The sequence below is a fragment of the Cryptomeria japonica genome, chromosome 1 (assembly GCF_030272615.1).
Source record: "Cryptomeria japonica chromosome 1, Sugi_1.0, whole genome shotgun sequence".
NCBI lineage: Eukaryota > Viridiplantae > Streptophyta > Pinopsida > Cupressales > Cupressaceae > Cryptomeria > Cryptomeria japonica.
This window is the reverse complement of record NC_081405.1, coordinates 56,305,746-56,332,865: the sequence shown is the minus strand read 5'-3', so window position 1 is coordinate 56,332,865 and position 27,120 is coordinate 56,305,746. Positions and strand designations below refer to the sequence as shown.

The following is a 27,120-nucleotide window of genomic DNA, read 5'->3' as shown; positions in this document are numbered from 1 at the left end:
ATCTTGTTATAGTTTGTTCACCTATAAAACTTGCTTACATTTAGTATGTTTTTATTATGATATGTTAGAACAGTTAAACCCGGTGGTCCTAACATTTGGAGGTGAGTTGCTTTTTTCATTGGAGCGTGCAGCTGTTCCATATTTTGGTACCAAGGTGAATCCTATTTACATTTATATGTCTTGTGAATTATTGTATGAGTACATAAGATACATACATTTCAGTAATTCATGGTTAGTTTTTTTCAGTATGAATGAAAAATAGATCTATCTATCAGGTTGTATCAGTTCATATGTGTCATAGTTTGGTTTTATCTATTTATATTTTGAATATTGTTATTATTTAAGAAATGAAGTGGGCATTGAAATAGGCAGTATCTTTTATAGTAATAACAAGGATGTATTAATTTTGTCCATTTTAAAATTGTGTAGGTGTACTGATAGAAGTATCATTGAAATTTAGTCCCAATTTCACAGATCAAGCTCTAGAATATGACCTTGTATTCAAAACCAAAAACATTGTCTTTTCTCATTTCTGTTATATAAAATGCTGTAAATTTTTTATGGAAACCTCTTGTCAACAATCAAGCCCTCAAATGGATTTAAACTTAGCCAGAGACTTCAAGAAGCATCGTTATTGAAATGCTTTTGCAGGCTGTTTAATATGATGTTGGTGCTATCGCATGTTTCTTGTATAAAGTACAAGGTACGACAGTTTTCATTCATACTAGGATTTCACAATGCTAAAAGATGATTCTCTTATCGTAGCATTTGTGCTTATTAACCTCTTCCTGATCCATTCAATTTTGGAAACACATTACTTTTCTCATTATTTGTACTGTTAAAGTCTAGTCTTATAAGGCAGGGCTCTATGCTACATTGTCTCTCAAAACAAACTGAACTTTGTGAGTGGTATTTGTACCTTAGATATTAAATGTTAGATGTTAGCGTAGGATGTACTTTAATTCTATGAATTTACTAAGGTATGCTATAAATAATTGTTACAAGGCACAAATCTAGTTTACATAGGGCATTAAGGAATCAAGTCAACGTGAATCATACTCCCCTGTATAGAGATATGTTCCTTATGAGATTTTAGTTTGTATGCAACTAGAAACTTTAACAAACTTCTTAGCATGTGGCCAAGAAGTTTCACAAATTGGATTCTTACTTTTGTTTTTCTTAAACCTTTAGGTCATAAAGGTCTGATATATCCTATGATTATCACATGTTATGAGTTTGTGCATGCATGAGATTCATTGTTGTTAAGAGACTAAGATTCAAAGCTTTGTGGATTGACTAGAAAATTTATTTGGCACTTATTATTTTTGGTATTTGATATTGTGGATCACGATAAGCCTTTCTGTTTACTGGAGTTGCTTACTAAACAACTCCCTTTCTTTATCACATCCCTTTCTTGATGGGGTCAGGTGCCAAGAGCATAAAAGGAAATTATGCCTGGTGGAATTGTGTGTTCCCTGTGGTACAAGATCTGGATTCTGATCACAGTCATTTCTTTGTGGAAACTGTGCAATATTTGTCTGAAATGAATCATATCCATTATGAAAGAAAGTCTATACCAAATATTCATAGATGATAAAATTGACATTGAACTTTTGGAATAAATTTTTTATTTGTTGCAATTAATTGCTTGAAGTGTCTCTATTCTATTCCTATTTTATTGACTTAGATTAGGAAGTTATTTCAAATATTGTAAAATGTAACCAAGATACTCAGAAGTAGAGATGAAAAGAACGAAATGACGTAATCTGTGTCATACAGCTAGTGTCCAGATATTTCCACAAGGATTTGTTGTGTATCTGATTTTCCCTTGCCATAGGTCAGCTGTACACATCTACAAGTATAAATTTATCATATACTTGTTGGGAAAGACATGCAATGTGTAATCTGCTTTTTGGAACAATTTCATGGTCAGGGTTCTGTGACGTTAGAAAATTGCTTCCATCATGCTTTAACAGTAATGGTTCTCCTAATACTTAAAAAGCTTATTATCAGTTTGTTAGTGTGGTTTGTCTTTTGGATAGAGCCAAAAGGAACAGAGTGTGGGGTAGCACCATTCTTCAAATTAGTAGGGTTATCCACAAACTTCACAAGATTTACAAGTTTTGATTTTGGGATTTTTACCATACTATGAAAAAAATAAACATGCCACACAGTATTTTTGGGCCTGCCTTTCCAATAGACTTTAGCTAAAACAACATTGAAGCACTCAATGCAAGATGTTTTCCATTTTTTGAAATAAACAACATGTGCTAATTTTTAAATAGAATCCAGAAAATATAAATCATATACTCTCAAAGTAATTATTAATTACTGCAACGAGACATAATTTCACGATATTTCACAAGTTAAGCAATGAATGGCAAAGTATCAATCAATTACCACTCAGTAGGCAATAAATCTAGTACAAAGCCTAAATTTACCACTTTTTTTTTTTTATCTAAGTTGCTAATTTTTTACACAAGATTGAATAATGGAATTGTATAGTGTAACATTCACCATTATGTGTTATTATGTGCAGAGTACTTATTTATAAGGTTTCCACAAGTTGTCTATCCTGTTACTGAAAAAATATTTGCTTTCCTATTTTAACATCCAATTGCAAATCAAATTACCAGATAAATATCTTAATATAGCTGACATTGAGCTAACAATAATAGTTTTGAGAATATTCAAAAACTATAAACAAAATGCCCTTTTGCTCAGAATAGCTTGCTTTCATATTTTAAAATTGTTTAATAATAGTTTCATCAAAGTGGAACACTTTAGTCAGTAGTTAGAAAACTGGCTTGCTGATCTGACAATGAGGCCACAGCTGCCTTTTCTGCACCCTTCTTGGTTCTGAAAATTTCTTTATTGCTGCATTTACATCTTTTGGGTTTGGAAGATTCATAGTTTTAAATCTTGCCTCATCCATGTTAATGATGTCTCCATTTCCTACAATCATCTTATCATATTTTATTTTGTTCATATTACTTCATGTCTATGATTTTGGCTGATTCAATCATATTGTTTATTCTATTCACATCAAACCCATCAGTTTTGGGAAAGTCTTCTTTTCTTGCATAGTGAATTCCTTTTCCATCTAGGTAACATTCCCCTGTTTTGACTTGGCATTGAATAGAGAAGAAGAAATTAATTCAAACAATGATCTGATCTTGTACTTAATACCTTCAATCCGATATCTCATATTTACTAGGGCAATAGCCTCTACAAGTAAAATTTGCACTATAATTTTATGGCTCTTGAAAATGTTGACAATGAACACAATTTCTACCTCAATTTTTGTCATTTATTTTAGGTCAGGAAGGAATGTGGTTCATTCTGCTTTGTTTCCTAGCATATATTTTTCAGACTCATTGGCCATGCTCTTTTGTAGCTTGATCTGTTGGAAAATTTTCAGTAATTGGTTGAATTTTCTTAGACCTTTGATCAATAATTGCTTTACTAATGCATCCATTGTTCTTCCGTATGTTTCAACTCTATTGAATTGAGGCTAAGTTGTATCATCTATGTTTGAAGAAGCTGCAAAGTCAAAGGAAAAGGGCAAGGATTTTATTAGGTGTTCAACATATGTCATTAGTTTTCGAACTTATTCTTTTAATGCTGCATTTTCTTTCCCAATTATTTATTCTATCAGTAAGTAATGTAGCGGTAACCTTGGAAGATTTAATTGTGATTCTCTAGCGCTCTTTCCTTGGGATGTTGCTTTTGCAGTGTAGTAATTCACCTGAATTTCATGCTAATATTCATTGCACGCAAAAATAGTTGTTTGTGCATACAAGATCCCTTGATCATCTTTGCTGAGCGTTGTTTGTCCTTTATCCTTTTTGGTTGAGGGTTTCTGCAACAAGGAGGTAATGACACAAGATTCACGTGAGCTGGTTGTACCACTTTACTTTTTCTAGCCACCAAACTTTGCAGACAATCTAGAGTATTCTTCCTCGAATCTATGACAACCTACTTGTCCAAAGTTGAATCCTATTGTCTTGGATTCACATTTGTTGAATATGTAGGAGATTGAGGAGGTGAGAGGAAAACTAGAGTAGAAGGACATGGATTGATAGGTGTGGATAAGATAGAATTGGGGATTGGTAAGGATGAAAGGTGAAAGGGAAATCAAATGAGAAGACCAAATTGGGGAACGATGAGGTGGAAGAGATGAAGGGGGAGGTGTAAGTTGCTTATGGGTAAAAGAGGGGAGGAGAGAAAGGGCTTTGGTTAGCCATATAGATATAGTGGCACTTGTATTTGATGACTTGAGATTTTTAATATACATCCTTGTTTTTTTTTGTTTGTTTGTGTGTTTATAGAAATAGATGGAAGATTCAGAAAAGGTTTTGTTTGCACATTCACACTAGCAGTAGTATAGATAAATAAATAACTTTTAAAATAACAATGCTTAGGAAATTCCACAGAGTGATATAACTCAGATTTAATTACAAAACTGAAGTTACAACATATAATGAAAATAGGAACAACCTAGTTCATCAATTTACATTACAAAGCCATTTCAAACATTCCTAGAAAATCTGATTGACTTTGATAAATTTCTGTACTTGCAACCAGCTCTAGCAAGCTCACAATTATGGACACACAACCAGGAAGATCTCCTTTGTTGATAAAACCAAGAGACAATGCTGTAGGAACCCTAGATACAGTCCAAAGCCAAATAAATGATGTCAAACTCTAACTGGAAGCCCAAAAAACTGAAAGATCCCCAACCCAATTCTAACCAAATCTGATCCAAATTATGAGGTTGTGTGCATTGTTTGTTTCCTGATAAATCTTTGGCCAACATATTTTTGGAAGGGGTTTGACTGATTTTTGTTTTTTGTTTTGATTGGTTTTGAAGTTTTATGCAAGATTCTTGAATATGACATATAGAGATTGCCGATTTAATCTAATATAATGCATAACACACAAGGAAGGTAATTAAGAAACTGTCTTTTGCTTAAAAGAGCAGAGTACATACCATTAACATGAACTCATAAGTCTGATGCAAGTTTCCAGCCAATAGAAATATAGAAATCAGCTCCAATTAATGTCAAAACCCTACATACACTCTAGGGTTTGAAACCCTTCTACCCAAAATGGAGTGACTAGCTGAAACAGGGCTGGAAAAAGATGGAAATGACCTCTAGAAGGTCGACCCTGCAACTGATTGAAGAAAACCTGCCCTCTAACTGATAGATCTTCTCAAAAATCCCCCAAGAAGGCTGCCATATGCACATTAAGACTGAATTCTGATGGAAACTGACACCCGGAGAGATGGGTTTTCGTCCAAATCCCCCAATTCTTCCAGAAGTTGGCGTTTTTGGAAGCCCAAAGCTGCTGAAACCCTCATGCAAGCTGCTGATCTGAAAATGGAGATGTAAGAATGAATGCAAATGATAGGCAAAATGCCTTTTTATCTATTTTGGGGTTACTATTTGGCCTTTAAATCATAAAATATCCTTGAGGGTCTAATTTCTCATTGTGAATTTTGCCCCCTTTTAAAAAAACAACTTAAGTTAGTAGGATGGGGGCACTTTTCACTATTCCTCTTACGTTTCTTTGTTACTTTTTACTATTCACATAAGACCAACTTTAATATTTCAATTTTAATCATGGTTTCACCCCAAAACTCCAAACTGAAAGGCTCGTAAAGCTCCCTACTGCGCTCCACAACCCTCAGTTGTGTCCCCAACCCACATTGGTGGTCTTCGGAACCCTAATAGTAGGCCAACCTCCACTATAGTTTGATATGCCTAAGGAAGGGACATTACAGTCCTCAAGCAAACACCAGACAACCCGCTGCTCCACTTTGATTAAATTGCTCAAGCACCACAAACCATGAAGCAACATATTGGAATCCATGTGGAATAATGTACCAAGCAAATTAATACCTCGATCCCATATCAAAATGAAGAAGCTGCTGTAGGAGATGAAGTAGGGGAATGTCAAATGAATACCATGAACTTGAAGTAACCATACAAGCATGTAGAACATCAAGACAATGTGAAGATGAACTCTCATATGCCAAATAACCAACACAAATGGCCACCCAACTTTGCTGTTATAACTCTGATCAGGAACATTATGCGTGGAGTTGTGAAGAAACTCATCATGATACATAAGACGCAATGCACTAGTCATGTCAATGTTAGGATCCCAAATAATCCTTGGTGCATAATCAATCAATTCAAGCTGCCCTGTACTACTGTTATGAATCAAATCATCAACTATACAACTGAGAACTTCACTCCAAATGAAGCCGCAAGTTCTTCCAACAATCAATGCTATTAGGAATTCATGAATGAGCCAATCTTCAGCTAGGAAATTGTGTTGAATACTTCTCCAAGACCTCCAAACAACTGCTCCAACTTTACCTATATTTCCACAAGTTAGTGTGCCTTTATTAGAGGTTGCTAAGTAAATGTTTTGTTTAGCCTTGCAACCAACGAAGTCCCTTACATGATGATCCTTATAGCCCGATGGAAAATTTAAGAAGACTGAATATCCAATCAATAAGTACATCGCTGCCCTATCATATGAAAGAGGTGACAAGTCCACTGATGAATGGGAGATATTTCTATTACTCAACAGGGACAGGCTTTTAGCGGCTGGTCCACTAAGTATGCAACCAAATATCTCATCAACTCTAGGTAGGGAAGGATCTACTTCACACTTGATCATCCCAACATGAATGTTCCCAACACAAGGTTCAAAGTTTGACTTATGAGATGAAAGAGAAGCGCTTATAAAGCTCAAAGAATCAGACTTATACTCATACCTCTTCAAAATACCTTCGCTGTCCTCTTCTTCCCTTGGAAGAAATAAAGATCTAAGATCTGATTCCCTTAGTTCACTTGTATGATCTAACAACCCTTGTGTCCTTTTAACATCTTCCATGGTATGGTGAACAAAATCATGCCCTTTGTGGTTTGGATCCACAATATATATCTCATGTGTAGCACTATCAACTTGAGTTCCACAACTCCTTTACGAGCACCGTAACATGAAATAATATATTCCGTTAAAGAAAGTCCTTCGCGGAAATTCCCTTGAATGGGTAGATCAACAATTTTTCCTCGAGGATCTGACATTAATCCTCTCATACCTACTAATTGGTGAACCTGGGATGTACTTCCTCTAGCTCCTGAAAAGGACATCATATGTACTGGATTAAGAGGATCAGTCATCCTAAAATTCGGATTCATTTCTCGTCTCAAATATTCACTGGTAGCATGCCATACCTCAATCAATTGACGTAATTTTTCTACTGCGTGTACATTCCCATAATCATGATGTCTTTCTGAAGCAAACCCTCGTTGCTGCGCATCTTGGATAAGCCATGCTTTAGATGGTGTTGTTAAAAGATCATCAATTCCTAATGAAATAGCTGTGTCAGTAGCTTGCTGGAAACCTAAAATCTTCAGTTGATCTAATATATGTGATGTATATGTCATTCCAAATTGATTTACGAATCTTCTAATAAGGTGCTTCATAACAAATTTATCCATCCCTTTATTAAAAAAGGGCACTTCAAAGGGAAAGGGATGGACAAATTTGACGGGATTTTGTGTCATAAGAATAAGATATCCCCATTTTATTTTGGGGAGCAGAATTAAGCAATGGGTTTAAGCTGGGAGGCTCCCTTGATCTTTATCTCTGCATCAATGAGATAAGCGTAAGATTAATAACATTAAATTCTGAATAGTAACATTTCTTGTCGGATATCATAAGTCCACAAGCCTTTTATAGCTTCTTCTATTTCTCGATTAAAACGAATGCGACCAACGGTTGTTCGAATGTATTTATTAAGTATTTCCCCCACTCTACCTTTTCTTATTCGAAAATGATCATAGATTTCGTAGAAGGTACCTAAACATTCATATTGAACTTCGATAGGAAGTTCTCGGTTTACTGAATTAATAATAGAGGTATCTATCTCTCTCCCCCATCGGAGCCATAAAGGACTGTCTAAATCAATTTGTTTTTGTTCATAAGCTTTAAGCGCATCATCATAGCTATAAAACGAAGGCGAGACGATCTTCTTTTTTGAGCTATTTGGATGGTACCTATTTTCATAAATACCCTGGTTTTTTTGAAGAGTTGATCTATAAAGTCCTAGAAGCATATCTTGAGTCGGTACACAAATAGGATCTCCTATGGTTGGAGAGATAAGATTGAGATGAGAAAACATAAGTAAACGAGCTTCTACTTGAGCTTCCATAGATAAAGGTACGTGGACAGCCATCTGATCTCCGTCAAAGTCCGCATTAAATCCTGCACAAACCAATGGGTGTAACCGAATGGCACGTTCGTTTATTAAAACAGGTATAAACGCTTGTATTCCTAATCTGTGTAAGGTGGGTGCTCGATTTAACAATATGGGATGTTTTTATAATCTTTCTGTGGACCTATAATCTTTCTGTAGGAAGACTCAACAACAGCGATACCTTCATGGGAAATGGATGATGCTACACAATTAGAACTGCTGTTGCAAAAATCAGAATAGGTGTCAAACCTTGGAGTCATGTTTTCAACACCTCTAATGGGTTGGTCCAAGATTGTAATCTCTTCCACTTTGTGATCAACATGCTGACTCAATGGTGTACTATGTTTCTCCATATGATCCAAAGTTATTTCTTCTTTAGAACTCCCACATGATGACTGATTTTCGAATTCATTGTGATCACTTGTAGGCTGCAAACTACAAACAAGTGATTCTTCTTCCTTTCCTTGTTCTTGCAAATTAAACTTTTCACTTTCCCCAATGGCTTCTTTACTATCTTTTGAATTTTCTTTCCTTTTCCGCTGCTGATATGAACTTGAAAACATCAAGTCATTTTTATCCTCATCTGGTATACCCAAGAATTGTGTGAAGAAAAGCGTGTCTTGTATCTTTTGAGGAAGAGAGCGATACTGGTCATAGCTGGCCATAATTGCTTTATTTGTTGGCAAGGCATGAGGACTCTTAGCTTTTCTTGTAGATGGAGATGAACCATTAGTGTGCCTAGTTTTCCTTGAAAGGGAATCTTCAACATGCTGCAATTTACTAATTATCTTTTGTTGTGAATGGTGAAGGTCCCTCAACATTTGTTCCCTACTAGGCAGCTTTCCCCTAGTTCCCATTTCGCTGTCCACAATCACAACTCAAACCAAACTGAAGTGAAAACAATTGATCTTTACCCAACAGGCTGGCAAGATCATGGCTCTGATACCACTGAAAGATCCCCAACCCAATTCTAACCAAATCTTATCCAAATTATGAGGTTATGTGCATTGTTTGTTTGCTGATAAATCTTTGGCCAACACATTTTTGGAAGGGGTTTGATTGATTTTTGTTTTTTGTTTTTATTGGTTTTGAAGTTTTATGCAAGATTCTTGAATATGGTATATAGAGATTGCCGATTAATCTAATATAATGCATAACACACAAGGAAGGTAATTAAGAAGCTGTCATTTGCTTAAAAGAGCAGAGTACATACCATTAACATGAACTCATAAGTCTGATGCAAGTTTCCAGCCAATAGAATTATAGAAATCAGCTCCAATTAATGTCAAAACCCTAAATACACTCTAGGGTTTGAAACCCTTCTACCCAAAATGGAGCGGCTAGCTGAAACAGGGCTGGAAAAAGATGGAAATGACCTTTAGAAGGTTGACCCTGCAACTGATTGAAGAAAACCTGCCCTCTAATTGATAGATCTTCTCAAAAATCCCTCAAGAAGGCTGCCATATGCACATTGAGATTGAATTCTGATGGAAACTGACACCCGGAGAGATGGGTTTTCGTCCAAATCTCCCAATTCTTCCAGAAGTTGGCGTTCCTGGAAGCCCAAAGTTGCTGAAACCCTCATGCAAGTTGCTGATCTGAAAATGGAGATGTAAGAATGAATCCAAATGATAGGCAAAATGCCTTTATCTATTTTGGGGTTACTATTTGGCCTTAAAATCATAAAATATCACGAGGGTCTAATTTCTCATTGTGAACTAGGCTCCCTTTTAAAAAAACAATTTAAGTTACTAGGATGGGGGCACTTTTCACTATTCCTCTTATGTTTCTTTGTTACTTTTTACTATTCACATAAGATCAACTTTAATAGTTTTATTTTAATCATGGTTTCACCCCAAAACTCCAAACTGAAAGGCTCCTAAAGCTTGTTGCTGTGCTCCACAACCCTCGCTTGGGTCCCCAACCGACACTGTTGGCCTACGGAACCCTAATAGTAGGCCAACCTCCACCATAGTTTGATACGCCTAAGGAAGGGAGATTACAAAAACTTCATGCCACACCTAGATGTTACGGCCAGCTAGAATGGAGGTACAGCCGCCAAGGAAGATGACAACAACATCAAATCTCCCTTAAAACTCTCCAATCGACCTCTCACATGTCTGGTATATTGATAAACTCTATGCATACTAAAGATACAAGCACCAATGAAGCTGATCTCTGTGTGAAACCACGAAGTAATCCTCCAAATTGGATCTCTCATCAACATGGAAGATGTTCCTTGCAAGGGATTTTGTTTGCACAAAGCTATTAGATGAACAAGTTGAACCAGCAAAGAGCTCTCATCAACATGGAAGATGTTCCTTGCAAGGGATTTCGTCCGCACAAAGCTATTAGATGAACAAGTTGAACCAGCAAAGAGGATTTCCAAAATATCAAAGCCTATGATATGAAATGAGTTCTTAAAACTTGCTTTTATATCTCTCCAAAAGGACGCCCCCAACCAAGGAATCACTTTCTGAATTTTATATTAAAGCCTTATGTCTCTCTTAAGTGGCACCCATCCGCAAAAGGTCTTTTTTATTGAATTTAAACACTTCACTTTACTATATGGGCATCCATATAGTCCTCTATTAAATATATTAAAATAACAATGAAGTTAAATCTTTAATTTAACTTAATATTAATAAATTATTGTTTTTTAATTTAAATGCATTAGACTATCAAATATTGAGATATCATCATTAAATTCATCCACCAACCATTCTTAAAATAGCAATACCAACAATTGGCTATTTGGGCACCCATATAGTCCTCTATTAAATATATTAAAATAACGATAAAGTTAAATCTTTAATTTAACTTAATATTAATAATTTTTTTTTTTTTAATTTAAATGCATTAGACTATATCAAATATTGAGATATCATCATTAAATTCATCCACCAACCATTCTTAAAATAGCAATACTGACAATTGGCTTTGTCGGTGCCCTGAATTGACTTACTAAAAATAGTAAGGGAAAACCATCAAATCCACTCCAAAAAAAAGACGTTACACACATTGCAACTACCTAAGCTCAAAGAAACACTTCTCACCATTGAGTCAAACTGCCATCATGAGCTCCCTAACCCAACATATTAGCCTACGGGAACCTGATGAATCTAATAGTCCACCAAACTGAAGTTCTCAGTAGGAGATTTTGTTTTCTTCCTCAAAGTAATCTTAAATCTTGTAGAGTATGCCATCCTTGGTCTACTAATAATTCATGATCTTCTCTTCTTTGTCCACTATAAGACTAATGAAGATCTATACTCACTTTACAATTTGCACAATCATTGAAAATTTAAGCAATTGAGGTTTGCTATTGTGGTACACCTCTTTCTACTTCTACTTCTTCATTCGTCCAAGGTTTAGTCTTAGATGTCTTTATGACCCTACCTAATCCACACATTCTTCTTTGACCATCCAGCCGACCTTTGTATAACAACCTTGGTTCTCTCATAAAGTGAGAAATTTACTTTATTTGACCACTTTCTAGTAGGAAGAGGCATTGTGGCTACTTGATTTTGTTCATGAATTGGAGATTTGAGCTCCTCTTCATCGTCTTCCAGGACCAATATTAAAATATTTCATATGGCCCAATGGCATTTTTGGGTATTGCCTCTCCTTTTCAAAATTGACACAATTTGCCCAAAAATCCGTGTAATGAGGAACATGCTCCTATTTCTTTCCTTCCTTTCTTCCACTATTCTTGTTGGATCATAGAAGGATCTTATTCAAAGAATTGAAAATTGAAATTGATAATTGCATATCTACATGTTTGGTGTCCTTAGCCAACTTACTAGTTGTTTTGCTATGGAACTTTGGTACCAATTTGTTGTAATGATCCACCCCTGAATCTTTAGTGCAAGTCTGATTTTTTTGTTTGGAAATTTTCTGATTTTCTGATTTTTTTGTGTTTTGTGTAGTTTTTCTAATTTTAGAGTTTTTGCTTGGTTTTGACTAAGAAGAAATGCAATACAAAATAAAGAATGATGAAAGGAAATGGTACAGCAAATAAACACATACAATAGATAAATTTTTTGTGAGCCTTTATTGAGTGATTTGCTGGTTATATACCTCTGATCAGCATGTATCGGTCTGATACAAAATCTGGAACAACAAATTTGCCTTGGTGAGTTGGATATTTTGTTAATGTTAGATCTAGAAACATAAGACACAAAATTTATCCTGGGAAAACCCTCCACCTGAGGGTGAAAAACCCAGCCCACTCAAAAATGAACTTTATTATATCTCTGAAAAATGAATACAACTGTTGATAGTTTCAGATTACTATCAATCACAATAAGATAAGTTTGATTCTTGACAAATCAATCATGACAATGATGTCAAATGATACATCTCATATACATTCTATAAAACCTTCATAAGACTGAAAACTCTGAACCAAAAAAACATATAATATTACTGATCTGACAGACGACATACACAATGTTCTCAACTTGCTACAAGACAAACGAGAGAAGCTAGCAATATATAACTATCCATCTGCCGAAGAAGAAGAAGAGCCACGAAAATGGAAGGGCGATGAATATAAAGAATCGGAATTGCAAGTGAAGAGACTCCATGAAGGAAGAGGAAAAGACACCGACAACCACATCTTCACCGACAACCACATAGACATGAAAAGTCATCGACAGCCACAAAGACATCTTCATCGACAGAACATGAAAAGAAAATGGAAGCCAATGAACCGAAGCAGGATAAATAAAGGTAATTGAATCCACAAGATAAATAAGAGACATTGCATCTTGGATCTCTATCGTAGCTATAACTTCAACACTCCCTCTTAGCAAGAGAGAGATCTTCATTTCAGCGTCTCATGACAGATACATTCAGCTGCAACCAAAGAAAGTTAACAGAGTCTCATCACAGATTTTATTCAATAAAGTTGTTATCTCAGCATAACAATATTCACCATAGCTACTCCTAGAGGGTGAATGAAAACAGAAATAAAAAATCATAAAGTCATACACATGACTTCCACCATAGCTACTCCCAAAGGTGGATCAAGGGATTTCAACTCAAACTTCTCTCGCAGAGAAGAACTCATTAACCAAAAGATGTGGCTTCCTCTGAAGCTGAAAGAATTAGGCTCCCTCTAAAGTCGAAAGTGAAACTCCCTCTGAAGCTGAAGTGAGGCTCCCTCTGAGTGGTAATTCCTCCTCTTCAAGAAAATGTCTACAGTCACCAACTCAATCTCATGGCAACCATCATCAAGGTCTTCCTTCCTTGAATGCAATCTCTCATCATCCTTATGCTCTCTAGTTTGTCCTAAAAGCATTAAGAGAGATTACTAATAGCTCAAGACTATCTCGAAGAGAAATATTAATGCTAGAATCATACATGATTCACTATCCCAATGATATAGCATGAATTAATAACAACATGAAAAATTCATGAACATCATACAACCACAAAGAAAATACTATCTCTCTATAAGTTAGTCTTCCACCAATGTTCTTTCCTAATCTTGCTCAGCATTGGAATTTTCAACCATACTAAAGCATCTAGTGATAATGATTGCGTGGCCTTCAGTCCTCGTCATCACTCACTGTCTATCTTCAGTTCAGCGACAATCATATTTACATGCAGCGATCGCTCATAGCACACCTTCAAAGAAAATCGCTAAAAAAAAAAATTCCTTCACTGAAGCTGTTCTGATTTCAAAATCCTTGAAGAACAGAGAATACACGAATAGAAGAAACACTCAGCTTCTGAAGCAACCGCTCAACAAAGGAATAAACGTCTTCAGAAGATTGTAGCAACTCTTTCATTTAGAAAGACTCAACTCACATGCATAAGTTCTGAGAAGTAGTTGATTTTACATCTGCAACCTGTTGATTGAACTCCCTTAAAAGCACAAGATCTACCTTCAGGCGGTTCGGCCATATAGAAGGAACTTGGCTTTGATACCATGTTAATGTTAGATCCAGAAACATAAGACACATAATTTATCCTGGGAAAACCCTCCACCTGAGGGTGAAAAACCCAACCCACTCAAAAATGAACTTTATTATATCTGTGAAAAATGAATACAACTGTTGATAGTTTCAGATTACTATCAATCACAATAAGATAAGTTTGATTCTCTACAAATCAATCATGACAATGAAGTCAAATGATACATCTCATATACATTCTATAAACCTTCATAAGACTGAAAACTCTGAACACGGAAAACATATAATATTATTGATTTGATAGACTACATACACAATGTTCTCAACTTGCTACAAGACAAACGAGAGAAGCCAACAATATATAACTAGCCATTTGCCAAAGAAGAAGAAGAGCCACGGAAATGGAAGGGCGATGAATATAAAGAATTGGAATTGCAAGTGAAGAGACTCCACGAAGTAAGAGGAAAAGACACCGACAACCACATCTTCACCGACAACCACATAGACATGAAAAGTAACCGACAGCCACAAAAACATCTTCACCGACAAAACATGAAAAGAAAACGGAAGCCAATGAACCGAAGTAGGATAAATAAAGGTACTTGAATCCACAAGATAAATAAGAGACGTTGCATCTTGGATCTCTATCGCAGCTATAACTTCAACATATTTCACCCAAGAACACTGTTTATGGATTTGATCTGCATTATCAGGCTCGTATAAGTTCTGATCAGCTCCAATAAAGTTCTGAAATCGATGTCACCGCTAGGGAATGGCTGCAAATGCTCCCAAGAAGGTACGACTAGCTGTAGGGACCAATGATTTGCTGATATATGGTGGGAATTGGCTCAGATCTGCAAATTACTTCTCCAAACTTGCCCTCCACCCTTATTGATCTTTGATTGTTTTACCAATAAATCTGAAAAATGAATTTTGAGAATACCCTTGGGTGATCTTTCACACTTGTAGACTATGTTAGACACAATGCACCACTGAGAGGGGGGTGAATCAGTGGTTCTCAAACTTTTTACCTTTAACTATCTCTATGAAAGTATACCGATTAATACATCTAGCTGAATGTAGACTTATCGGTTAGAGGGGAGACGAAACACAAATGCATTCACACAAGGGGTCATCACATAACACCAGTATGTACGAGGAAAACCCAATATGGGAAAAACCTCGGTGAGCAATGCTGCTGGAGTCTACTGCTCCAATCCAGCCTCATAATGAATCTCTGTTACAATGTTTAGGGCACCAACCCAAGGAGCACCAACCCCTCAGTTGTTTATGGGCTACAACCTAAAGGAGCTACAACCCCTGCTAGTTTATGGGCACCAACCCAAAGGAGCTACAACCCCTGCACCGAGCTACAACTCAGTGATCACAATGATAACTTTAAATACAAAATTAGTTATACTGTTACAAGTGAATCTTGTAACCATTTCATATACCTCACTCTGCCGATGAGACACCTTCTCTATTGCACCAACTCACTCTTCTGCTGCTCTTATTTGCTGCTGCATTGCCGGTAAACTCTACCGGTTCACCTCTACTCTTCTTCTGCTCTTGTTGGATCTACTCCTCACTGCTCTGCTCTTTAGTCCTCTCAATTGTCTTCCTGCTGGTACAAGTTCCTACCGGTTATCTCCTCAGATGCACTCTAGTTGCTATACCGGTTGCTCAAACCATACTAGTTAACCCTATGTTAAAACCCTAACACCGGTTTAACCTTCACTCACTCAGTCACCGCTATCCTTAGCTATTTTCCCTCTGGCAGATCTAGCTCTCTCATACAACCCTCAATCACTTCACAAGAGCTCTATCCTCTTCCATTCAACAAGAACCTTCAATGATTTTGGCTTCCTTATTTATAACCTGGTTTTCCCGCCAAAAGCCAATTCAAAAAATGGGCAGTTAGGGTTTCCTCATCAACCTCGAGGCAAACCAAATCCAATCGGATTTTATTCAAACGGATCGCCCAGACAGCTGTTTGCTCATCACCGCCATTAACTCGCCTTCCAATACATGTTTTCCAAATATAGAAAACACGACCCTATATCTTGATCTGCATCTGTCAAAACGCCATTAATACCTCTGCTGTTTCCTTCTCGAGGTCTTCTCACAAACTGATTTTCTTGCTTCGTTCCAGGCACCAACAATTCCCTGATTTTTCTCTGTCTTTCACTCTTCCTCGAGCCGCACTCCTTTGATCCGATCCACAAATCACAGGATCCATATTAAATGCACACCTATAGAAACACCTATCTCTACACGACACTCTACCGACCTTTGCATGCTTGCCACATCATCTCTTCGTGGCATCTACCTCGACATCCACCTCAACAAGGTCATCTGTGTCGATATGAATTGGATCACTGACTAACCACCCAACTAGTTCTTCTGTCCTGCCGGTTCACTAACCTTGCCGGTATCTCACACTCTACCGGTTAACTCCTCATGTCTGCACTTTGTTGAACTACCGGTGGAACTCCTTAACTGGTCATCAGACATGTCTATCCATCTTCAATAGATGGGAGTTTTCTGCATCTGCACCTTGTTTGTATTACCGGTGGACATACATACCGGTGAACGCTCTTAATGATACTATGTCATCAATCTTCACCAGACTCCATCTTCAATACGGCCATTCTCCTTTGATTGCATCTTCTCAGCCTTGCCTTCTCCCTGATCAGCTTGGGCCATATCTCAACCAGTTTCTCAAAGAGACAAACACAACATACTTCAATTGAATCGGCATCCCAACATGCCTTCTCTTTCGGTCTAGTGCATAACCCTGATTTCATGCACTTGAGGCATTCCTTTGTTTCACCGGTAGAGCCGGTTGAGCTTTCAAACACTTGCCTTTACCTCTTCTTCCTTACCTCACAAAACTATAATGCACCTTGTGCATAATATGAGATAAACTCCACTTACCGGTGGAGTGACACCTTGTCATTTGCATCCTGCAATGTACTCATGTGGCTTCCTTGTTTGTGCAGCATATCTTCAACCAAGCACATGTGATCTGGTGTGGGTACAATTAGTGTCAGTCATCTCTTCACATGGTGACTGCATCTTCATCCGGTGGGAGTCCTGCTGTTTTGCAACCACACAACATACCGATGACCTGTTCATCCTTCTCTGGTGTTGATGTGATTTAGGTAACATTCTGCCTCTTCATCACAAACAACAGTTCAAGCACCTTGCTCATCCTGCTTGTTCACTGGTCATAATCTTACCGATTGACAACCACTTACTTGGTTGATTTGTCTTCTTCATGTCAACACATCACTTACCAGTTGACATCCTTTCCTTACCGGTGATACACTGTACCGATAACCTATCCATCTCATCCACACAAGTCAGACACTAACTTGTGTATGGGCGACCCCAGTGGTCATCCATCTAATGACATTCTCTTACTTACCTTACCGGTGTCCTGCAACACAAGGTGATATCAAAGATATCTCAACCTGTACTCCTCCCTAACAGTGTTGCACATACATCTCTCATACCGGTAGTTATCCTATATGTTTGCCACATATAGGTAAACGATTAAATGCAGAAAGTAAATGCATAGAACACAATGAGAATATATTTAAGAACCAGTCTATGTATTAATTCAACAGTCCATGTACATCAAGTGCACCCAGATATGACTATCATGATGATACTAAGAAGGAACGGTATGCAATATATAATATGCGAAGGAGTGCGACCAACCGTCGCATCCAACTGCCCTTCGGGACGACTAACTAACTGACTGCCGTAACTCATTATTACCGACGACAACATAAACATAATATGACAACATAACATAATGATTATTCTGACACCATCATCCCCCCCAAGAAAAGAAGTCGTCTCTGGACGACTTAATACAAAATAGAGATGACATTAAACAGGAACAAGGTAGAGAACTGCAGGAACTGCTAACACAGTTGAGCCCGGAACCCATACACCTGTTGCGTCCTCACCTGAAAACCCTTTTCTGCTACCATCCGATGCTCAAGTGCAGATTTCACCATTAGTGCTTCCTTTGACATCACAGTCCTCTTGTGCCTAAACCAAACTTGTCTACAAAACACGCTTTTCAGTCTTAGCCTCCACCAACTGCTACTCAAATGATACTGTCTCCCTAGCCAATTTGTCCTCGATAGCCACCCGCGCTGCCCTCTCAGCATCCAACTCTTGGGTACGCTAAGCTAAGTCTCACGCTACTATTGCCTCCAACCTGGTGGTCAGCTCCTCCCGAGCCCTCTATGCATCCACCAAGGCAACCTTACGTCCAGCCAAGACATACTCCGAGTTCCTCGAAGCGTACCATTCATGCCTGGAAGTGGCCACAACCTGCTAACACAAAGGCTAGGAGACACCTCAAATCCTCCATCACACTCCCCAAAGGCTGATAACTGAAGTGAATAACTCTTTGGTGCTGTAGGACTTCGCGTTCTTGCAATGCCTTCCCTCAAACTCTGTCCTCCAAATCCATCTCCATCTTCAGCTTATGGCTTCCCTGCCAATGCTTAGCTTCAGGCTTCTTTATCATAGTACGGAACAACCCCAACACTTACTGTGACTTCTCGGATGCCCTTCGCCCAACTCCAAAAAGTGTATTGTAGCTCAAAAATAAACCGGGGGTTTGGGGGCAGTGCCCCGAGTAGGGTCGAGGGGCAGCGCCCCTCGTGGGGTCCGGGGGCAGCCACCAATTTGCAACTTTCAGAACCACACGGAAGTCCATGGCGCACATCATTTTTGTGATATTTTAAGATGCCAAAAACCTGCTTCTCAGTGTCTTGGCTCTAGACTCCATCGAATGATTTTAAATCTGGTCGTCGTTTTTTTTTTCTTCACGTGCCATCACCACCTTCATCCCTGCCGTACCATGTTATTTTCCCTTTCACCCTCTTGTAAACCGCTGCCGCCGTGCTCCTTCAGGCCTACGGATTGTAATGTCCCGAGTGAAACCGTACGGTGGCTGAGCCGTACGACGACTGGGGTCACCCGAAGCGTGGTGTCGTGAGGTGATTGGTCTCCCGTACGGTGGCTGGGAAGGTCATACGGTGGACGAATACCCTCCGAGTTCCACCTTAGGCCGGTGACCTCCGTGGACGGTGGTGCACTGTACGGGGTCCCACCGCACGGTGGTGCATTGTATGGGACCTCACCGCACCGTGGTGCATCGTACGGTGTCCCACCACACGGTGGTCGACCGTGGTGGTTCCACCGTACGGTGTCCCACCGCACGGAGGTCTCCCGTGGTGGTTCCACCGTACGGTGGCCTCTCGACGGTGGTTCCACTGATTTTTTCCTTTTTTTTCTTTTTCAATTTCTTAATTTATTTGTCTAGAGAGTCTTCAGCTCGGGTCCCGTGTCTCTGGGATCGCCCTTCATCCTTCTCGATTTTCCTCGCCCGAGAGTCTCTTGCTTTGGTCCCGTGCCTCTTGAGTCGTTTGCCTGGCCTCTCGAATCCCCTTCCATCCTCTCGGGTCCCCCTCCGGACTCTCGGTTGTCCTTTCGGCCTCTCAGGTCCCCTGCGCGCTTCTCGTGGTAGGGTTTCAATTTGGACCCGTTGATGGCAAGTCTATTTTCAATGGCCATTCGAAGACCTGGAACCATAAATTCTATAGGAACCATGGTCTCCTTCCCGTACATAAGAAGAAGAAGAATAAATATTTTGAAGGCTGTGACCTTCCACACAAGGTTCCAATCGTTGCCGACACGAATGATCTTGGGATTATCTACATCACTGAGGTTTGGGGCGTTTCCCTTCCAATAATCTCTGTATTCCGGTAGGTACACTTGCTCTGTTACTTGCTCTGGTTCCTCTACTTCGAGCTTGTAGCTCTGGAACATTTCGTAATCCTTCATCTGCTAGTGGAAGAGCCCATTCAATGACCCCGTCTCATCCTCGGAGCACTCTCCTAGTTTGAGAATCCCTTCGTGGTTGGGCTCCCTGCAGCCCCATCCTTCGTTCCTCAGGTCGCCTTCTCCTTCACCCTCCGATTCCGAAGATGATGCAAGTTCCTCACTAACCAACTGGGTCCCGAGGTCTATGATAAACTTCCCTCCTCCATTCTCCATAGACAGAGTGTTCTTCTTCCAGTTGTGGGTGGCCTTGGCTGCCACCAGCCACCCTTTCCCTAAGATCGCATCATACCCTTTTTTCTTTAGTGGGATTACCATGAAGCTTAGTATGAAGGGTTGCGTCCCGATGGTAACTTGCTAGCCCATCAGTGTCCCGATGGGTTTGATTCCATGTTGATCTGCTCGCAGCAGATTGAACGTAGATGGCCACAACGTCGGCTTCCAACGTCGGCTTCCCCAGCTTCCGCCAGGTTTCTTTTGGAAGAACATTCACTCCTGATCTACCATCGACGATGGTATCGGTTAGAATGGTGCCAAGGATACCCATCTCCACAATGGCCGGGTTCCTTCCAGTGTTAATTGCCAGCAGCATGGGGTCTATTGCAGACCCCCCAGAAACATTTGTGCGGTGGTTGGTATTGGTGTGTGGTTGGGAGAGATTATTCAGCAACGCCATTCGTAATTGAGGCATCGTCTGGAGGAGGTCGCGTACCTTCACAGGCACCTCCAGTCTTAAAATTTGATTTAGTATAGCCTCCTCCACCTCCGGTTGGCTGGAAGTACCCGTCGTACCCTTCACCTTCGGCCTTTCTCATATCTCTTTCTCAATTTCTTCCCGTGCTTCCCGTACCCTTCGCTTCTCCGTCTCCGGGTCCGGGCACGTTGCTTGTCTGGCTTGGGTGCGGGTTACGGCCAATAGTTCCTCCTTTGGTTTCCTCGATATTGAGCAAGTTGACGCTGGACTTCGGGTAGGTGGTGTCTTCGTGGTCTCCCGGTCCGCACCATTTGCATAAATATTGTGTGGCCTCTCCCTTCAGGCAGTCTCAGGCGAAGTGCCGCCACTGGCTGCACGCTTTGCATTGTATCATCGGTCGACCTTTAGAGTCGTTTTGGATCCGGCTCCTTGTATTGTTATTGTTGTTATTGTTGTTTCGTCCTCCCCACCGGTTATCTCGGTAGCCTCCCGATGTTGCATTGTTGTTCGCCTGGGAGCTGCCGGTATCGCCCATTGTAGTTGGTTGTTCCTGCGTAAGCAATACTTGTTGGTTTCGTGTTTTCATGTTGTAGGGACATTCCCTGGTGGGATGCCCCATCAACTGGCATATATCACAATAGGCTTTCTTTGGGCAAGAGCCTTTCGTGTGGCCGTTCGTCTTACATTCTGTGCACCAAAGCTCCCCTTCGTCGGTCTTGCTTGGACCTCCCTTCATAACCTTCAGCTCTTTCATCATCCTCAGCATGTCCTTCTGCTAGGCTTGCACCTTTTTGCCGGACTCGCCATCGCTGTTGCTTCCCTCAAAAGAGTCATCATCCTCAGATGAGCTATCCTTCTTTTTCTTCTTGGATGTCTTGGTCTCGCTCTCGAGATCCATCGCTCTATTATCTGCATCGTCGTACGAGGTTGGTGGAACAATTTTCATCTTCTTCCGAAGGGAGAGTTTCAGTCCCTCCACGAACCATCTCTTTTTCAAACTATCCACTGGTTGACTCTCCATTTTCCCCAACAGTTCCTTAAGCCGCCGACTATAGGCTCGGACTGTCTCGTTCTTGTTTTGCTTTGTGCCATAGATTTCGGCCACTATTTCATTGTCGTCTCGAAGTAGGCGGAACTCCTTCTCGAAGGCTTTCCGCAGTGTGTCCCATGTGGCCATTGCAGTTTTATCGATATCCGAGTACCAGTCGATGGCAACACCCCATAAGGTTGCTGGAAATTGTGTTACCCATTCGTCCTGGTCGGTAATGCCGTTCGCTGACCATATGGTTTTGCAAGTGCGGCAATGGCGGACGAGATCTTCCTTCTTGTCGCCGTTGAACTTCGGCAACTTCTGCTTACTTGCCATCCCACCGCTGGGTCTCACTCCTCTGGTGCCTTGTGTGCTTGTACCTGGTGATCCTCCGCCTCCACCTCCTGCACCTGACCCTCCACTCGTGGGTCCTCCGGAGAAGGTTGTTGACCTCGAATCGAACAAATTGCCTCCCGCATGGTACCCTTGTGCTCCCTCGGCACCGTCGGCCGTAAAATCACCTTAAGTCGTCTCGCTCCGGTTGTCCTCCGAAATGGACAAGCTCTTTAGGAGGTCTCTGGTAGTGTCGATCAGGTTTAGACTTCGCCTTGTTTGTTCCACTAACTCTTCGGGACTTCTTACCCTACAGTGGTATTCTGGTGAACTGTAGAGTTCTCCTGCGGCACCCTTCGTGACACCTAGGTTCCCTTCGGGCAACCCTACGACAGTGTAGAGAGTGTAATTCTCTTCGTCTATCTCTGCCTCCGCAATCTTCGTGACACCTCCTGGGTTCCCTTCGAGCAACCCCTCGGCCGGTCGTCCCTCGGCAAGCTGCCTTAGCCTACGCCTTCGTTCAATTTGTTGTCTGAGATTCAATGCTCTTTGTGCCACTTCCCATTCGTCACTTTGTATCTTTTTATTTTAATCCTTATTTAGTATATTGGGCATAAATCACTTCCGCACATAGCAAGCACACACGATGTACACAAAAAAAACATTTATTATTTCCCTTTTGGCCACAATTTATGTCAACATTGCGTCGGGATTATTACAGGGTTCAATTTCCCCTTCGCCTCTTGCCATCGCGTTCTGCGTCCCAACGACGATTGTTTTCTGTGTACTGTCGGAGGACCTGTTGGCATCGCTCCTCACGGGCAATCTCCTCCAGGCGAGTTTGCTGTGCCAGTGATGCCTGTGCAAGCAACCGGGGGAGGTGGTTCATCAACTGATTCGCTGCGGGGCTAACTTCCAGTGTGGTCCACACTGCACTTGTTGGGACGTCAGCCTCCGTGGCCTCCCTTCGGACGTAGGTCTCGATGGCCACCTGAAGCAGGATTGAGAATTCCCTCGTTGTAGTGTCTTCTCCGTCGTGGAGCTCTGTTTGCGCGTCGTTGGCCTCTGGGTTTATCTCACCAACAGGTAGGCCCATCGTGTCCGTGCGCCATCCGCTCCTTCCTTTCCCAAGTATTCCCGCCTGTCACGCGGGTGACTCGGGTTCGTTCCCCGACAACGACGCCAAATTTTTGCCACATACGGGTAAACAATTAAATGCAGAAAGTAAATGCACAGAACATAATGAGAATATATTTAAGAACCAGTCTATGTATTAATTCAACAGTCCATGTACATCAAGTGCACCTAGATACGACTATCATGATGATACTAAGAAGGAACGGTATGCAATATATAATACCCGAAGGGGTGCGACCAACCGTCGCGTCCAGTTGCCCTTCGGGACGACTAACTAACTGACTGTCGTAACTCATTATTACCGATGACAACATAAACATAATATGACAACATAACATAATGATTATTCCTGGCAACCCTTTACGGGTTGACATCGATGACAACACAATGCCAACAGACTCTCAATCCTTTGAGAGTTTTCGTTCACAAAGTCTGATTTCCTACTGAAACCCTTGCTCTAGAGTTCCAACCCAAGTTGCTGCTGTAAAAATGAATTTATGAATGCCAAAAAGAAGACTCCAAATGTTACTTTATTGGCCTTAACCCTATTCGAACTCTTTTGGGAGGCATCTTGGATTTAATTTGGAATATTCTACTTTTTATGATTTCATTCCCTTTCTCCTCCTTAGGCTAATCTCTTCTCATGAAGTCCCTTTAATTTATTAAGTTGTGTTTTAAAAACAACTTTTATGTCTCCTAGGTGCCATGCCCTCATGATGGTTTGCTTATTTGGTTAATTTATTAAAATAATATAAAGTAACTTTATTAAATAAGCACTTTATTAAGGTGAATTAAAATAAAAAGTTATTAGTTTAATATTCCAAATTTTTATTGTGAGACCATCACCCATCCTTTCCACTGGATCGTGATGCTACAACTGGTCCCAAGGTGAGTTCTGAAAGAAGCAGGGCATTGTCAGTCACCTCCCTAAAAAGTAGCGATCCTCCTAGAAAATAGGGAATTGTCTTTGATCATCTCAAAGGGCTCATAAAGCCTCCTGCAGGGCTCAACAAGCTTCGGGTGGTTATCAGGCTAACTACTAGTCTCCTAAAAATAGGAGCCCTTCCTAAAAAGTAGGAATTGGCTCTAAGCTCTTGAAACTCTTCACAAACCTCCCCAATGGTCACCTGACTTCCTGAATGAGCTCCCTATCTACTATATTAGCATATGGGAACCTTGATAATAATAGGCTAACCCTTCTAGAAGTCATATGTTCTTAGGAAGGGGACATTACAGTCCGCCCTCGCTAGGATTGCTTGCCCTCAAGCAACCTCAATTGTAGGTGTTGCAGAATCTGCTCACTCTCCCATGTCGCATCCTCCACTGGTAGATCCTTCTACTTCATGAAGTATTCTCTGATAACTCTCCTCCTTAATCTATTCTCTCGGGTATCAATGATAGCCTCATGGACAAGAATGAATTTCCCCTCTTCATCAAGGGGTGGTAGCACTATAGAAGGAATCACATTATGCCCAATTGTCTCCTTGAGGCGAGACACATGAAAGACATTATGTATTGGACTATCTGAAGGCAACTCTAACTCGTAAGCCACCTCTCCAATGCGTCTGATGATCTTGAATGGTCCATAATAATGTGGGTTGAGTTTATCAGCTCCACTCTATCTGAGAGTGTATTGTTGTAAGGCTGCAACATAAGGTATACCATATCACCAACCTCAAATGAATGCTCAACCTTGTGCTGATCTGCATACTGCTTTCGCTGATTCTGTGCCTTCTCGATGTTTTCCTTCAAGGAACTCATGATATTCTGACTGTCTTGCAATAGGTCCTTGACGCTAGGCACTTTGTTATTGCCAAATAGCAAGTTCAGAAAGTTGGGTGTGTCATACCCATATAGTGCCATAAATGGAGACATCTAGATGGACATATGGTAGGTCGTATTGTAGCAATGCTCGCATAAATAGAGCCACCTAATGCATGCCTTCTGCTGCTCCGATATATAATTTCAAAGGTATCCCTCCATTCACTTATTGACAATGTCTGTCTGCTTGTTAATCTGGGGGTGGTAATTGGTGCTCGAGGTAAGCTTGGTGCCACCAAGTCTAAACAAATCTTGCCAAAAGTGACTCATGCACCTGTTGTCCTTGTCACTGACTATGCTCCTCAACAACCCATGAAGTTTGAATACCTCCCTAGAGAACAAATTTTCCACATGTACTGTTGTATATGTAGTGGTGATTGGAAAGAAGTGTGAAAACTTCATAAACCTATCCACCACAACATAGATGCAATCTCTTCCTTGGGATTTGGGCAAGCCCATGATAAAATCCATTGAGATACACTCCCACTTCCTACTCGGAATGGGTAGGGGCTGCAATAAACTTGCTGGAAAAGTGTGTTCTTGGTAGGACACTCACGCACATAATTAAGGACCTCTGATTTGAGCTCCTTCCAAGTGAACCTCTCCTGTATTTACCGTGCTGTCTTAAAGTACCTAGGATGTTTGACCATAGGTGCATCATGGAAAGCTCTCAATATCCAACTCTTCGCCTCCGATCCTAGGACTAAGAAGATCCGTGCCTTGTTAATGATAATCTCATTTACAACTGTGTATCCATCATCTTGTACCATCCCATCAATAATACTAGCGGCCCACATATCCTTAGAATACTCAGCAGAAATCAAACCTCGCCAATCATTTGCAATCTGGCAAATAGAGTATAAATGGGGTCTCGTTGAAAGGGCATTAGCAACAATGTTTTTCTTGCCCTTCATATAAGCAGTGTCGAAAATCTTAAGCTTGTAGCTTACTCACCCACTTCTGCTAATGATCATTGAGGTCCTGTTGACTAAGGAAATGTTGTAGGTTGTTATAATCCATTTTAACTACAAATTTGCTCCCCACCAAGTACTGCCTGAATTTGGCCAATGCATACATAATGGCTAACATCTCCTTGTCGTATATGCTGTAACTCCGCTCTGGCCCCCTCAATTTTCAACTCTCAAATGCTATAGGGTGTTTGTCCTTCATTAATATTGCATCAATTCCCTCTTTCGAGGCATCACATTGTAGCTCAAATGGTCTAGAGAAATAGGGTAGTGCAAGAACCAGGCACAAGCTCATTAATAGCTTAAACTGATCAAAACACTACAGTGCCTTCTCTGTCCAAATGAATGCCCCCTTCTTCATCAAGTCTGTGAGAGGTGCTGCCCGCTATGAGAACCCCTCGATGAAGCGTATGTAAAAACTACAAAGCCCAAAGAATCCTGTAAGCTTGGTGGGATTCTTGGGTGGGGGCCAATCAACGATGTCCCAAATCTTATCCGGATCAACCTTGATTCCCTCTGAGATGATAATATGCCCCAAGTAGAGGAACTCTGTCATCCCAAACTCGCACTTGGACTCCTTGGCATCGAAGGACTCCCTCTCCAAAGTGCCCAACACTTCCTCTAGGTGTCTCAAATGCTCCTCCCAATTTCGATTGAACACCAGAATGTCATCAAAGAAGATTAAAATGAACCTCATCAACTAATGTTTGAAGATTCTGTTCATGCAGGACTAGAATGTGGTTGGTGCCTTGGTTAAGCCAAAGGGCCTAACTAAGAATTTGAAGTGTCCACAATGGCATCTGAAAGCTGTCTTCTTGACATCCTCCTCTCTCATCCGTATTTGATGGTAGCCAAATCTCAAATTGATCTTGGAGAAGTAACATGCTTTGTGTAAGTCATCAATCAGCTCATCAATACAAAGTATGGGGTATCGGTTCGTAATTATCTTCTTGTTCAAGGCACAATAAGCAATGCACATGCGAAGAGTTCCATCCTTCTTCTTGACCAATACAACTATTGATCCAAATGAATTCTTACTAGGCCGAATGTGACCCATCTTG

At 40.4% G+C, this 27,120-nt stretch overlaps 1 protein-coding gene across 4 annotated transcripts in view; it reads left to right on the top strand.

Moving 5' to 3' along the window:
• LOC131049023 (nudix hydrolase 20, chloroplastic) overlaps positions 1 to 27,120 on the top strand; it is a 275,682-nt gene that overhangs the window by 74,005 nt on the left and 174,557 nt on the right. For all 4 annotated transcript variants that reach the window (XM_059221517.1, XM_057983021.2, XM_059221510.1 and 1 more), the window contains exon 4: positions 74 to 154. In XM_059221517.1, coding sequence (XP_059077500.1) covers positions 74 to 154 — 81 coding nt within the window. The remainder of the gene's footprint in view (positions 1 to 73; positions 155 to 27,120) is intronic.